We start from the raw sequence: 13,027 nt of genomic DNA, 5'->3' as shown, positions 1-13,027 counted from the left end.
AATAATTTTGCCCTTCAATCTAAAAAATGCTTAAAGGATAAAAATGTTCTACTACTATAATGCAAAAATATTTCAAATGTGACTACCCTATTATTAAATATAGGAGGAGTAGTAATTATTGCATGAGATATTTACTCACGTACTCCGCATATATCAAAACACAAAACGCATTTAGATTTATCTTTACATTAACATCTCCATTCTGCGTCAACACCATAAACATCATACAACCAACAACGAAGTTAATCATAATTAACTGTTGATTAAACACAAATAAAAACCAATTATACATAAATTAATTAAAATTTAAAAGACCGAATCATGCCGACGACAGACAGCGCCAAGGCCCCGATCCGCGTTCCTCTTCGTGAGGGGCGAAACGACGCCGTTTCCCCCCTCTGCGAAGGCGTCCTCGCACGTGGTGGCGGCGTCCATGACGGAGCTGATCCGAACATTGGCGTCATCGAAGCGGCCGGCGTTGAAGTCCTTCATGGCCTGCTTGACGGTGGGGATGGCGTCGGAGGCAGTTGCCGAGGCACTGCCTCGTGTGGGTGTCCCACCGCCGGCCGCTCTTCAGCAGCTGCTTGATGAAGCAGCGCGTGTCCGTCACGTTGTAGCGGAGGGCGCGTATGGCGATTGAGGCCAGTCCCGGGTCGACGCGCACTGGCTGGCGGGGGCGGCCTGCAGTGACGTGGCGCAGAAGCCGTACTTGATGTTCTTCGGGCTGTCCGCGGACATGGCCTTGCAGGTGGTGTTGATGAGGCTCGCCGATACGGAGAGCTGCTGCATCGTGATGGAGAGGGATATGAAGAAGTAGAAGAGCCATGGATGTTTCATTGTTATCTTCTTTTTTTTGCTTGCTTGTGAGGAATGGTGTTTATAACTTTATATATAGGTGGTTAGTTGGTTGGAAAAGGGTTTTTTGGGGCTTTACTCCTATTTTTTAATTATGAATTGAGTAATTACGTGTTTGATTAGAGGAGTGAATGTGATCATGATGATGTTGTTGTTAAGTATAGGCATTGTGTAGGATAGGATCAAGTCAATTTGGTTCGGATCGTTTGCATTTTTATGAGCATGGACACTAAAAAAATGTCTGCTTGCGAGCACATTCCGAGCACCAATTGGTATTAGCAACCACTAAATCAACGCAAACAATCAAAAACGAACGCAGAAATAAAGATTACTGTATTTTGTAAATTTTATTCAGAAGTATATTTTTTTAAATTATTCAAATTATTTATATGGGTTTTTTCATAACAATTTACATTAAATGAGTAAATTAAACTTAGTAGGGTAATCCCTCTGAAGAGTACACAAGCTTTTGCCTCCCATGTTGCACATTAAATTGTAATTTTATTAGAAAATACATTAACTCTATAAGTAAGTTGCCTATTTTCCCACGTGAATTTATGTGCAATAAAAATAACCTCGGAAATACTATTATAATGCGTTTATCCGATGAATTACAGCAATGTATATGATTAAGTGTAAGAGCGTTTTCCGCATTTTGAATGCATGCTGTGTCGTTAAACCTCGTTTTGCTGCTGATGCTGACTACTCAATTCTAATTTCTTCCCAGTAATTTGATTAGAACCCCTCAATTAAATTAAATCAAATCAAATTCTTGTTAAGAAATCCCATTAATCACGTGGGACAATCAAAACTATCCAAACAACAAAATCAGAGACAGCTCCACACAATCGTCCTAATAATAATCTCAAACAGTATTTCTTTCAGAAAATCTCCAATTTGCTCCAACGTCCAACGTGGCCCAAGGAGATTCATAGAACAAATTAAAACTGGTCGAATTTTTTCAACAAAAAAATCAGCATATCATAACTTACTCATTTGATTTATTAGGTTTTCGAATGTATGTTTCGATTAAGTCCCACTTGCATCATCATCACCTCATTAACAAATTTGGGCCCTCTTAATTCCTTGCTTATACGCATCATCATCATCATCATCATCATCATCATCAATAGTAAAAAATGCAGTTAGCACTATGTTTCTCCATGCCTTAAGCTATAGGTACGTAAACAAATCATGGGACTTCGATTATTGCATATACACCCAAGTGGGATTACTACAAATTAAACAAATACGATTGAAAAAGGAGAAAAAAGCTTAGCTAACACAAGAAAAATGCAATTGTCAAAATGGGACACAGAAATGTGCATCATTTGTTACCAACCATTTTCGCATATTAAGCAAACTCATCAACCCCTGTTAACCTGATTCTCTTCAAATACATTCTCAAGCTGGTACTAATATTTCCTTTTACAGTGACAGTCACACTCCAGGATCCAAATCACAGCGCTATTGCTATATTCCTTTCACTCCAACTCCTCCTCCTCCTCACCACCACTACTGTCTCCAAACATTACAGCCATTTTCATTGCCAGCTTTGCAGCCATTTCCCTCCTCTGGAAATCAGGCATCAACCTCAAGCCATTGCGCACATTACCAATTTCAGCCATTAGCATTTCCAGATCTTCAAATTCATAAGTTTTATCATCATTAAGCTCTGATGTTGGGTCTGCTTCAAATGCCTTCTCATGGTCAAGCTCTTTCGGCAACTGAGAGGCTGATGTTGATGGCTGGTTCTCTTCTCTGATAGATTTATCTTCACTTTCTCTACCTGAAATTTCCGTAACCTTTTCCATAGGCATCCCACTTCCCGAGGTTGAAATGGGACCATCTGCAGACATCCATCCTATATCATCCCATGGTTCTGCTGAAGCAGAAGATAATACTTCATATTCAGGTTCATAATCAGATTCTTCTTCTTCGGACAAATCTGCAGAAAGATCAAAGGCATTTAGTATAGTCCCTAGTCACATTCACGTATATAAATTATGAAGACTTAAACCTAACAAACAGGCATCTATACCTTCTTGCTCAGGCAATGAAGGCTCGTTTATCCTGTCACCAGATTTCAACAACATTCCAGGCCACATATGAGCAGAGAGAGCACCATAAAGTCTATCAACACCCTGTGAATCACCATCAATAGAGAGACCTGTAATACAATGAAAATTTACGGTAAAGCATTAGCAACTACATGCAAACTTAAATGAGATGGTAGTGATGGACAAGTTTTTAGTTCAGGCACACTGCACTTCATAAAAGAAGCAACTTAAAAGAATACCACTGATAGCAAAAACAAACACAACGTTATGCTATTGTCTAGAAGACCAAGAGATAAAAAACGAAGATCAAATCAAGTTGACCAAAAACCAAGCAAGCATGATAAGAATGCACTCAAGATAGATGAGCATATACTCATCACTCAAGATAAGGAACATGCTTTGCAGAGGTTCTTACATTGGTCAAAATCAGCATTCGATGCACAAGCTTCAACATATTCAATATTGTGTTCCAGACACCACTCTATGCAAGATCTCTTAAATCCTAAGGATGGTTCTTCATTTCCCAATAAACTACTTCCTTCAGTCTCAGATATACCATAATCAGAGAAGTCCAGATGAGAATTGACAGAGGATTCACCAAGCTTCATCAAGCGTCTCTTGTACTCTACATGTGATGGATGTCCAGGAAGAAGATCCACCTTGTTACCAATGCACAGCAATATTTCAAACTTCTGGATGTCAGTGCGTGAAACCCATTCTTTTAGAGCAACTAGTGTCGTGAGCTGCATATCACAAAATGAAGATATCGGCCATCATGTGGCATGATCAGATTTATAAAGACGGAACAGATAGTTAAGAAAAATAGACAGTCCATTCTAAAGCCACACAAACAAACAAATGGTTATGCATAACAAAACTGAGTAAAAGGAATAGGCTTACGTCACTGGTGTCAAACACCATAACCAATGCAACTATCCGATTCACATCAGGAAAGCTTGCAATAGATAGCTCATCAGAAAGATTAGCTATCCATACTGCAACATCTGCTGTGTAATACTTAGTGTTGATCGTCCACCTGATAAGGAAATCACATTCAGGTTTATACTTAAATGCTTATGAACTACTATGATAGAGAGAGATCATCACTGGGAAATTGGCCTCTCAGAACTTACCCACTGACGGATAACTCAAGTGATGCATCTGAGTCATCATCAAAATCCACCGTAAGTAGTCCTACATTCGATTACAAAAAAATTTAGTTTCCTTTCATAATGTATAATCAAGAGATGAAACTTATAATCATACGACATAATACTGCACAAAATTCACTTCTGAAATAGGCAATCCAGTGCATAGCAGGAAAATACTACTAGTAATCAGGAATTTGAACAAGAGGCATTCTTAACTAAGCATTGAATCTCAAGGAAGCGATAAAAAAGACATAATCTTCGCCAAACAATATTTGTTAAAAACAAATAAAAATCGCACTATCTTTACTGACGAATTACGGTGCAAAGGTCCCATTTTTTTTGGCCACACACAGTGAGAATCAAGGATCACTTGTCTTTTTCAGTTGAGTCCTTGAATTATTATACTTATTCGCATAACACATCTCCAAACCCCCTATTCAAACTCCCCATTAGCTTCCCAGTATCCTATACATAATCTTCGGCAACAAACTTGGCATTCTTCGATTTACAGACAGAGAAAGAAAGTCTTACTTGAGAGTAATGTCCGTTTACCGACGTTGGCGGATCCGACTACGAAGATCGCAGGTCGTTTCTCCAATGATTCTCGATCCATTACCTTAAATACTTTTAGAAATTTGTGAATTGGCTGAAATAGGGTTTTACACTACACTTAAATTGGGGAAGATTAGGAAGCAAATTTGTGATTTTTTTTTCTTCTTTTTTTATTATCCACTACATTGACCGAGATTCTCTTTTCCTTCTTCTATATTATTAGAGTGTCCACAGTGGTGGCCCTTGAAGGCCACCATTTGTGGCCCGGCCACTATTCGTGCCTCTCATGTGGCTTCCGTAATGGTAAAGTCAACAAAACTATCAAAAATAACAAGGGCCACCAAATGTGGCCCTCTTTAAAAAAAATTAATTTGTTTATTTTTTTAATATTATTTTTAATTTAAGTCTAATAAATTTTATTAGTTTTAAATTTATGATATTTATAAATTTAATTAAAGTAAAATAATGTGGATTGTAAATTAGAAAATTCACAACCTAGAAAAAATGTAACAATAACTTCGTTGTATTATATTGAAATAGGAAAATTATACAACGAAAGTGACATAATTTAAAAACAACAAGCCGGAAACCCAAATCACTCTGCAGCGCCCCTTCTACGGTTCCAGACCTCTTCAACCATATCAACCTGCAGTGAATCATGCGATATTTGGCTCCGCATATCGGTGTACCTCTGGATCAAGTATTCATTACTACGTGGTACACCCATCTGTATGGGCTCCATGGCAATACCCGAGCTCGTACTAGCACCTTCTTCGGGTGTCCATCGCTCTGCAGCAAATCCTTCGTCATCTATTATCATATTGTGCAATATGATACATGCAGTCATGATGTCTGCGACATCATTTTCGTGCCATTGTCGAGCCGGGCACCGTATAATGGCCCATCGCTCTTGCAGTACACCAAAAGCTCGCTCAACGTCCTTCCTAGCACCCTCTTGTTTTTTCGCGAAGTAGGTTTGCTTCGGCCCAACGGGTTGTCGGATCGTCTTCACAAACACGGGCCAGCGAGGGTATATCCCATCGGCCAAATAGTACCCCATGTTGTACTGAGTTCCGTTGGCCGTGAATCTCACTTGCGGCCCCTCACCCCGACTCTCGTCATTAAACAAGTGTGACGATCGTAGAACGTTGATGTCGTTGTTCGATCCAGCGTCACCAAAATACGCATGCCAGATTCGCAAGCGGTAATCAGCAATGGCTTCCAAAATCATCGTGGGATGTCTGCCTTTGAAGCCAGAAGTGAAGTGCCCCTTCCAAGCCACTGGAATGGAAGATTGGAGGAAAATGAGAGTAAAATGGAGTTGGAAAATGGAGTGGAAATGTAGTATATTTATGCACAAAATTTCGAAAATTAAAAAAAAAAAATAATTTCCGCGGCCCAACCGCGATTCTCGGCGCTTGCAATGGGAGGGCCGCGGCTCACACGGCTCAGCCGCGTGAAGGCCGCGGCCGCGGCTCAGCCACGCTTCTCGCCTCTCCGCCCCGGCTCTCGGCCTTTGCAATGGGGGGCCGCGCGCCGAGCCGCGGGCCGCGGCTCCCCCATTGTGGACACCCTTAGTACAACGTATATTTAATAATAATCAATGGGGGGCCGCGCGCCGAGCCGCGGGCCGCGGCTCCCCCATTGTGGACACCCTTAGTACAACGTATATTTAATAAAATTATTATTTATAGTCAATGATAATTGCTGTACAATTCAATAATCCAATTTTTGATATTATAAGCAGTAACTTAAAAGATTTTATCCAATTCAAGAACTTAAACCAAATATTAGTAACTCGTCATTCCGTCATGGGAAATTGTTTATTTTCATGAGAAATCAAGAATGTAAACAATAGATGAGATGAATGTTTAAATAAAAAGCACATTTCATCTGCATTTAATGTATGTAATTAACTCTAACTAAATTTGAATCACAAGTAGTAGTAAATTTTAGAACTAACAAAAGTTCTAGTTAGATTCATGATTGGAGATTTTAATAAACTATAGCTATGATAGTCCATATGGTGTGAACGACAGTGTAACTTACAAAATTCTAGTACTACTACATTTCTTAATTTAAATTAGCATTTTTAAAACACCGAAAGAATTATTAGAGTGTCCACTATAAGGCGGACACGCCCAATAGCCTCGCCCCAGTTTTTGTCCATAGCCCCAGTTTTGTTATCCATAGCCCCAAAATTTTGTGTCCGCCACTATAGTGGACACCTCCAATAGTCCCCAAATTTTATAATCAACTTTCATTTTATAATGTTTCAAGTAATTATGAACAAATTTATCGGGCTATACGTAATTAGAAGAACACGACTATACGAAGTAGAATTAAAATTAAAATTAAAATTAAATTAAAATTAAAATTAAAATTAAATTAAAATTAAATTTAAATTTAAAATTGAAATGTAAAAAAAAATTTAAAATCGGCTATAGCCTCGGCGGTCGGTGCCGCCACTATAGGCGCTGCGCCTATAGCCGCGTCCGCCCCCATTTCACCGCGTCCTCGCCCCGGAGTCGGCTGAAGCCCGTCCGCCCCCTACCGCCCCCATTTCGGTGTCCGCCCCGCGGGCGGACAACTTCTCCACTATAGCCCGCAGGGACGGATCTAGGAAATTATAGTAGGAGGGGCAAAAATATTGATATACAAATAAATAAATATAAAAATATAATAAAATATAATATATTATAATAACAAGGACAAAAGTTTATCGACCATTAACTAAGGTTACCTGACATTACAACTGTTCTCGACGGGGTCTCATAATCTGAAAACTATTCAAAATTCTTTCACAATCAATCTTACAAAATATGTCTTTCTCAATCTTACAAAATTCTTTCAAGATCAGAAGGTAGAGCATCCAAATTGATTTCCATAGGTTGTCTTTTTGAAAGGTCATCATTTGCTCTATTTCCGACTGAAGATGTTCCTTCTACCGTTAATTTTCTTTCAGAAATTTATCAATCTTCTACTAACAATTCAAAATATTTGATCTATTTAGTGAGTCAGTTATTCAATCAAACAAATAAAAAATTTTAGATGAGTGCAATAAATAAGACTAAAACTATAGTCTATAAGAATTAACAGAGTTACAGAGAATAACCAAACAAGCATATTCCATATAAGAACAATTGAACAAGAATGAACAATTAATATCATTATACCAATTACCAAATACATCAAATTTTGGTAATAAGAATTATCTGTGAGAAGTATGGCCGGATATCAGGGGTATTGCTTGAACCTTGAAGCTTGGGAAAACAGAGGAAGAAGTTGAAAAACGGCGCCTGCTTCAAAAGGTTCAAATAAAGCCAAATTAGGTCTTTTTCTAATTTATAAGTGTTAGTGTAAAATGTTTGTGTATTTTAATATGGGGAAAGAGAAAATGAATATTTTATTGTAGTGGGAAAGTCAGAAAGTGGCGTGACTTTGTGGGAGAAGAGGCAAATGACTTTCTTTTTTTATTGAAGGGGGGCAAATTAGTGTTAGAATTTATATTATAACAATATTTTTATATATACATACATGTTAATGAATAGTTGAGGTGGGGCAATTGCCCCTTCTCACTATACATTGCATCCGTCCCTGATAGCCCGCCCGCCCTCCGCCCCAACCCGCGGCTATAGCCGCGGGCTCCCCACAGTGGATACCCTTAAAGCAAATGGATAACTACAGAGGAGGTATCAACTTCATACACATTTGAAGAGGAAAAAAAATGATTCAATTCATATTATTATGCCTCTTTTTAATAAATTAGTAAAAAATATTAATAATGTATACTGATTCATTTACGCCAGCCAATATTTTAATTAAAAATGATAATATAATTCTTTTCGTTTATTTTCTGCTCACACTTGGGATCTTTTTAGTTGATCTTCCATTGATAGGAGATGTGGCATTCAATCAAATCCAAGATGCAGCATTTAAGTTGATGGCCGGCGCTTTACCATTCAAAACTTCGGTAAAGAGGTCGGATTGGTTAAGCACGTTGATGTCGTTGTTCGATCCGGGGACCCCAAAAAATGCATGCCAAATCCATAGCCGGTAGTCGGCAACGGCCTCGAGTATAACGGTGGGGTGGGTGCCTTTGTGGCCGCTCGTGTATGATCCCCTCCACGCCACAGGGCGATTCTTCCATTGCCAATGCATGCAATCGACGCTGCCAAGCATCCCGGGGAATCCGTGCGCTTGTTCGTGATGTCGGAACAGAAGCTAACGATCTGCGAGGCTTGGCTTCTTCAGGAATTCGTCGGTGAAGGCTGCCCGGACGCCTTTGTAGAAGTTCATCAAACACAGTCTCGTCGAACAAATCCGCCGTTTGTCCAGTAGCAAGCTGACGGATTGCTGCAGTACATTTCTGCAGCGTCGTGAGACTGGGACGGCCAGTAGCGTCGAACCCTTCTTGGAAGTACTCTTCCCGGGCCGCCAATGTATTTGCGATATGCAGAAATAACTCCCGCCGCTTGCGGAAACAGCGACGGAAGTAGATATCTCCCCATACTGGGTTCTCACAAAAGTAATCTCGTACTAACCTTGCGGCGGCTTCCTCCCGGTCACAATGGATGTATTTCCGGGGTCGCTTTTGATGCGCCGCGACGGCCTTCTCCTCCCTATGTCGCTCTTCTTCTAGCGATTCTTCCATTTTTCGACGCATTTGCTCAAATGGATCCATGAATGGATTAAATTTGGGAGAAGAATTGGATTAGAGATGAAAGATAGATGATATGATAGTGATGAGAAGAAAAAAAGATGAGGGATAGTGTGTTTGTGTGTAAAATGAAAGATTAGGAGTATTTATAGAATAAAAAAAAAAACTTACCATTTAAAAACGGTATTATTACTGTTGAAATTTTAAAAATTTTAATTTTTTTTTGCGAAATAATTGATTTTTTTATAAAAAATATATTTATTGCGTAAACGCCCACTCGCAGAGCGGCGAGTGGGCGTCACGCCCCGCGCCAGAACTCGCCACGTGGCGCTGGCGCGTGGCGAGATGGCCCGCCGACCCTCCCTCCCCCACGAGCTAAGCGACGAGACCAAGACAACAACGGGATGCCGCTGCGGTGCCCATAAGGATATTGGATTCAAGTAATGAATGTGTATAAATTAGACATTAAAGTTGGTTGAGGTAATGATAAAAAAAAAGAAATTTATCTGGGCCCACCCAGAGACACAGCTCTTGTCCTAAATCCCAGCATACACTCCGCTCATTCTTCATTTCATTGTCCAACTTTTCTTATTTCCAAGGGACACCTATCCCCATTTTCTCCCTTTCCCATTTAATATAATCACCAATGCTGCCATTGTTGGAGAAAAAGATCCCTTTTTGAGCTCTCCCCTGTGTTTTCTACTCTCAGAAAAAGAACCCAGCTTTCTTGAACCCTCACTCTAATTGGCTAACATTTTCTTCTGGACTGCTGTTGATGGTGATGAAATCCCATAAGTTTAGCTGCACCTCTCACTTGATTGTTCTCTGTTGCTTTCTTCTGCAACCACTTTTTGTTTGCTCCAAGAATCATGGTAATCTTGCCTTTCTTTTTTTTGCCTCTTTTGCTAGACTTGTGTCTGTATTGACATTGTGCTTTGAGTATGATAGTATTTTATGTTCAATTGTTGTTGTAAATGTAAATCTTACTGTTACTTTGTTAGGGTTAATGAAACAAAGTTGGAATGAAGAACATTTTCAGAGTTTGGGATATGGGAATTTTTTTACTTATGTACAGATTGTAGCATGATGTTTCAAGAGTTAGAAAAATTGTTGCCATGTCACTAATTCTTGGTTGAATAGTTGAATTCTAAATTATGAGGATAGAGAATTCAAAGATATGCAAGTAGGGATTGTAGGCTACAACTCCATATCTTATATAATCCTCAATTATTGTACTTTTTTAGAGTTGGGAATGTTGTTGAATTGATGAAAGCGCTTCATTTATGTAGTGTTTTATCCTACAACTGCTAACTCTGTTTTTTTGTAGTTTAGTTTGATGATTTCACTCATTGTCTACCAAATTGAGAATCAGAGCTTTTCTTGTATAAATCATTTACCTTGAAAGTCAATTAATTAATCTAATTAGAGCTTAAAACCAGTGATAACTTAAAATGATGATTAGATAGCACTATTTTCCTTTGCATTATTCATTTTCGTGAATTTGCAAGTAGGTGAAAGCTTCTTACTGTTGTTCATCATTTATGTTGTAGGAAATGCTGCCAACGACATTCTTGACATGATCAACAACAACCGAACATCGCAGAAGCTTCCCAAGTTGAGCAGCAGTCGGGGCCTCGGGTGCCTTGCTCTGCAGTATGCACAAGAATGCAAGGGCAACTGCAGCAGCAACAATACCATCCATTGCCAGCTGTTAGAGGATGACTTCACCGAGGTTTTCTCTCCCAATTGTGGTGTCGAGCTCCCCACTTTCGGAACCATATCTGGCCTTATCTTGGGATGCCACCAGAAATATCTTCAGCCACATGAAGCCTTCCCAAATGTCCTTGTTCAAGATCAGAAGTCGCTCTCGCTGCTGAGAAACAAGACGGTCACTGAAGCTGGAGTGGGCATAATTGGCAGCCACAAGCATAAGGGGCCTTACATTTGGTGTGTTTTGTTCAGCAACAGCCCAACAAAGAGTACGTTCGTTCTTGAAGATCTTGGTGAAGGAGTCGAGCAGAAGAGAGGCTGTTACAGTGGAGCTAGCTTGCCTTGCAGTGCAGGAGAAAGCAATTCTGGTTTGGTCTTGAACACTTTGATACATTTGCTGATAATTTATTCATCCTCACTTTTTTGGTGATACTGTAATTTACTATTTTTTGATATTCCATGTTCATTTAAGCATTCATATGACCCTGTCATTCCCTGTGGATTTTGCAGCTAAACTTTCACTAAATGCTCACAACATTCATTTTAGAATTGCTTTTCAACATGGTATAGATTAGTTTGTCCCTCCATCCGCTATTTATAGTTACATTTTGACTTGACACGAGTTTTAAAAATTTGTTTGACTTTGTGAAGAAAAATGAGAAAATGAGTTAATGGAATGTGGGCCCACTTTTATATATTGATTTATAATAAAATGTGAGTGTAATGATTTAGTTGAATAGTAGGATCCAGTTGCTTAGAATGGAAAAAAGGTTGTGAGACTTCAAAATTATAGACAGAAAGTAATACTACATTAAGAAGTTAATTTACTTGAATAAGTAGCAAATTCGGTTTGAGATATTATCTTCCTCCACTTATAGTCTTAGTATATTTTGGAATTTAGATCATTCATAAAAAGTAGTCAAGTTATATTTTTGGTGAGTTTTTCTTAATAATGGGAAGGTAGATACAGGACCATATCAAGACATCCATCCTAAGTCCTCCCATGGTTCTACTAAAGCAGAAGATAATACTTCATATTTAGGTTCATAATCAGATTCTTCTTCTTCTGAAAACTCAACAGAAAGATCAAAGACATTTAATATAGTCCCTCCCTACTAACATTCACCATGTATATAAATAATGAAGACTTAAACCTAACAAACATGCATCTCAACCTTGTTGCTCAGGCAATGAAGGCTCGTGTATCCTATCACCAGATTTCAACAACATTATATGAGCAGAGAGAGCACCATAAATTCTATCTGTGAATCGCCATCCACAGAGAGAGAGACCTGTAAATGTAATGCAATGCAATGGAAACTTTACAGAATAGCACTATCATCTCCATGCAAACTTAAATGAGATGGTAGTGATGGACAACTTTTTATAGTTCGGGCACAATGCACTTCATGAAAATAAATACAATGTTATGCTATTGTCTAGAAAGTCAAAATAAAAGAAAAGAATGCCTCATGAAACTGTTGTTTTCAAGGTTTTGGAGAAAATGGGAAAGTTTATACCACCTAAATTTCGTTGTTAGAGATTCACCAACGATTTTGTACTGGGTGCAACGGTTGTCAACATTTTTATTTTTTTTGGGCCTTTCCAAAGAATACGTGACGAAAGTAAAATTTAACATAAAAGCGCGTATAAGGCAGTGTTGTTTAAAAGGAGAAACAAACACAATCTCCGTTGATAAATGGAAAAAAGGACAAGAAGGGTATTTATTGTTATCCCAAATAGGTGTAATTATGTTTAGATCACTCGTACATCTCTGGTTCAAAGTCTAACAATTTCTTAAAACTCGTGCCGAGTCAAAATGACTCTTTACATAGTGGACAGAGGGACTACATAATTTTGAAAAAAATGAATATGTTATCTACTATTGAATTTTAGTCATAATTTGTACTCCTTCCGTCTCAAAGCAGTTGAATCGTATATCTTTTTAGGTTGTTCCAAAGTAATTGAGACATTTCTTTTTTTGATAAAAAAATTATCTTTTTTCATACTCTCTCTCTTACTTTACTCGCTCTATTTTA

General features: G+C 38.7%; 2 protein-coding genes and 1 pseudogene across 3 annotated transcripts; 1 reads left to right on the top strand and 2 right to left on the bottom strand.

Annotated features, from left to right (window-relative positions):
• Window positions 1–149: 149 nt before the first annotated feature.
• LOC121776569 lies at window positions 150–847 on the bottom strand (annotated as a pseudogene).
• A 1,188-nt stretch (window positions 848–2,035) lies between these two features.
• On the bottom strand, window positions 2,036–4,803 carry LOC121775766. Its single transcript, XM_042172808.1, has 6 exons — window positions 4,598–4,803; window positions 4,049–4,109; window positions 3,816–3,951; window positions 3,331–3,658; window positions 2,897–3,025; window positions 2,036–2,803 (listed from the first exon to the last, which is right to left on the bottom strand). Exons 1-6 carry the CDS (start codon window positions 4,677–4,679, stop codon window positions 2,340–2,342), a joined length of 1,200 nt encoding a protein of 399 aa, XP_042028742.1. The 5' UTR covers window positions 4,680–4,803; the 3' UTR covers window positions 2,036–2,339.
• Window positions 4,804–9,833: 5,030 nt separating this feature from the next.
• Window positions 9,834–12,355, top strand: LOC121776199. Of its 2 annotated transcripts, XM_042173357.1 has the most exons (3): window positions 9,834–10,150; window positions 10,829–11,356; window positions 12,176–12,355. In XM_042173357.1, the coding sequence occupies exons 1-3, from the start codon at window positions 10,054–10,056 to the stop codon at window positions 12,223–12,225; spliced, it is 675 nt and encodes a 224-aa protein (XP_042029291.1). In that variant the 5' UTR covers window positions 9,834–10,053; the 3' UTR covers window positions 12,226–12,355. The 2 variants fall into 2 exon arrangements, with proteins under 2 accessions (XP_042029291.1, XP_042029290.1); XM_042173356.1 differs by lacking the exon at window positions 12,176–12,355 and having other exon boundaries at window positions 9,838–10,150; window positions 10,829–11,534.
• The last annotated feature ends 672 nt before the right edge of the window (window positions 12,356–13,027 follow it).

Source organism: Salvia splendens, chromosome 18, assembly GCF_004379255.2.
Source record: "Salvia splendens isolate huo1 chromosome 18, SspV2, whole genome shotgun sequence".
In the NCBI taxonomy this organism is placed as follows: Eukaryota; Viridiplantae; Streptophyta; class Magnoliopsida; order Lamiales; family Lamiaceae; genus Salvia; species Salvia splendens.
This window is presented reverse-complemented; position numbering and strand designations above follow the sequence as displayed.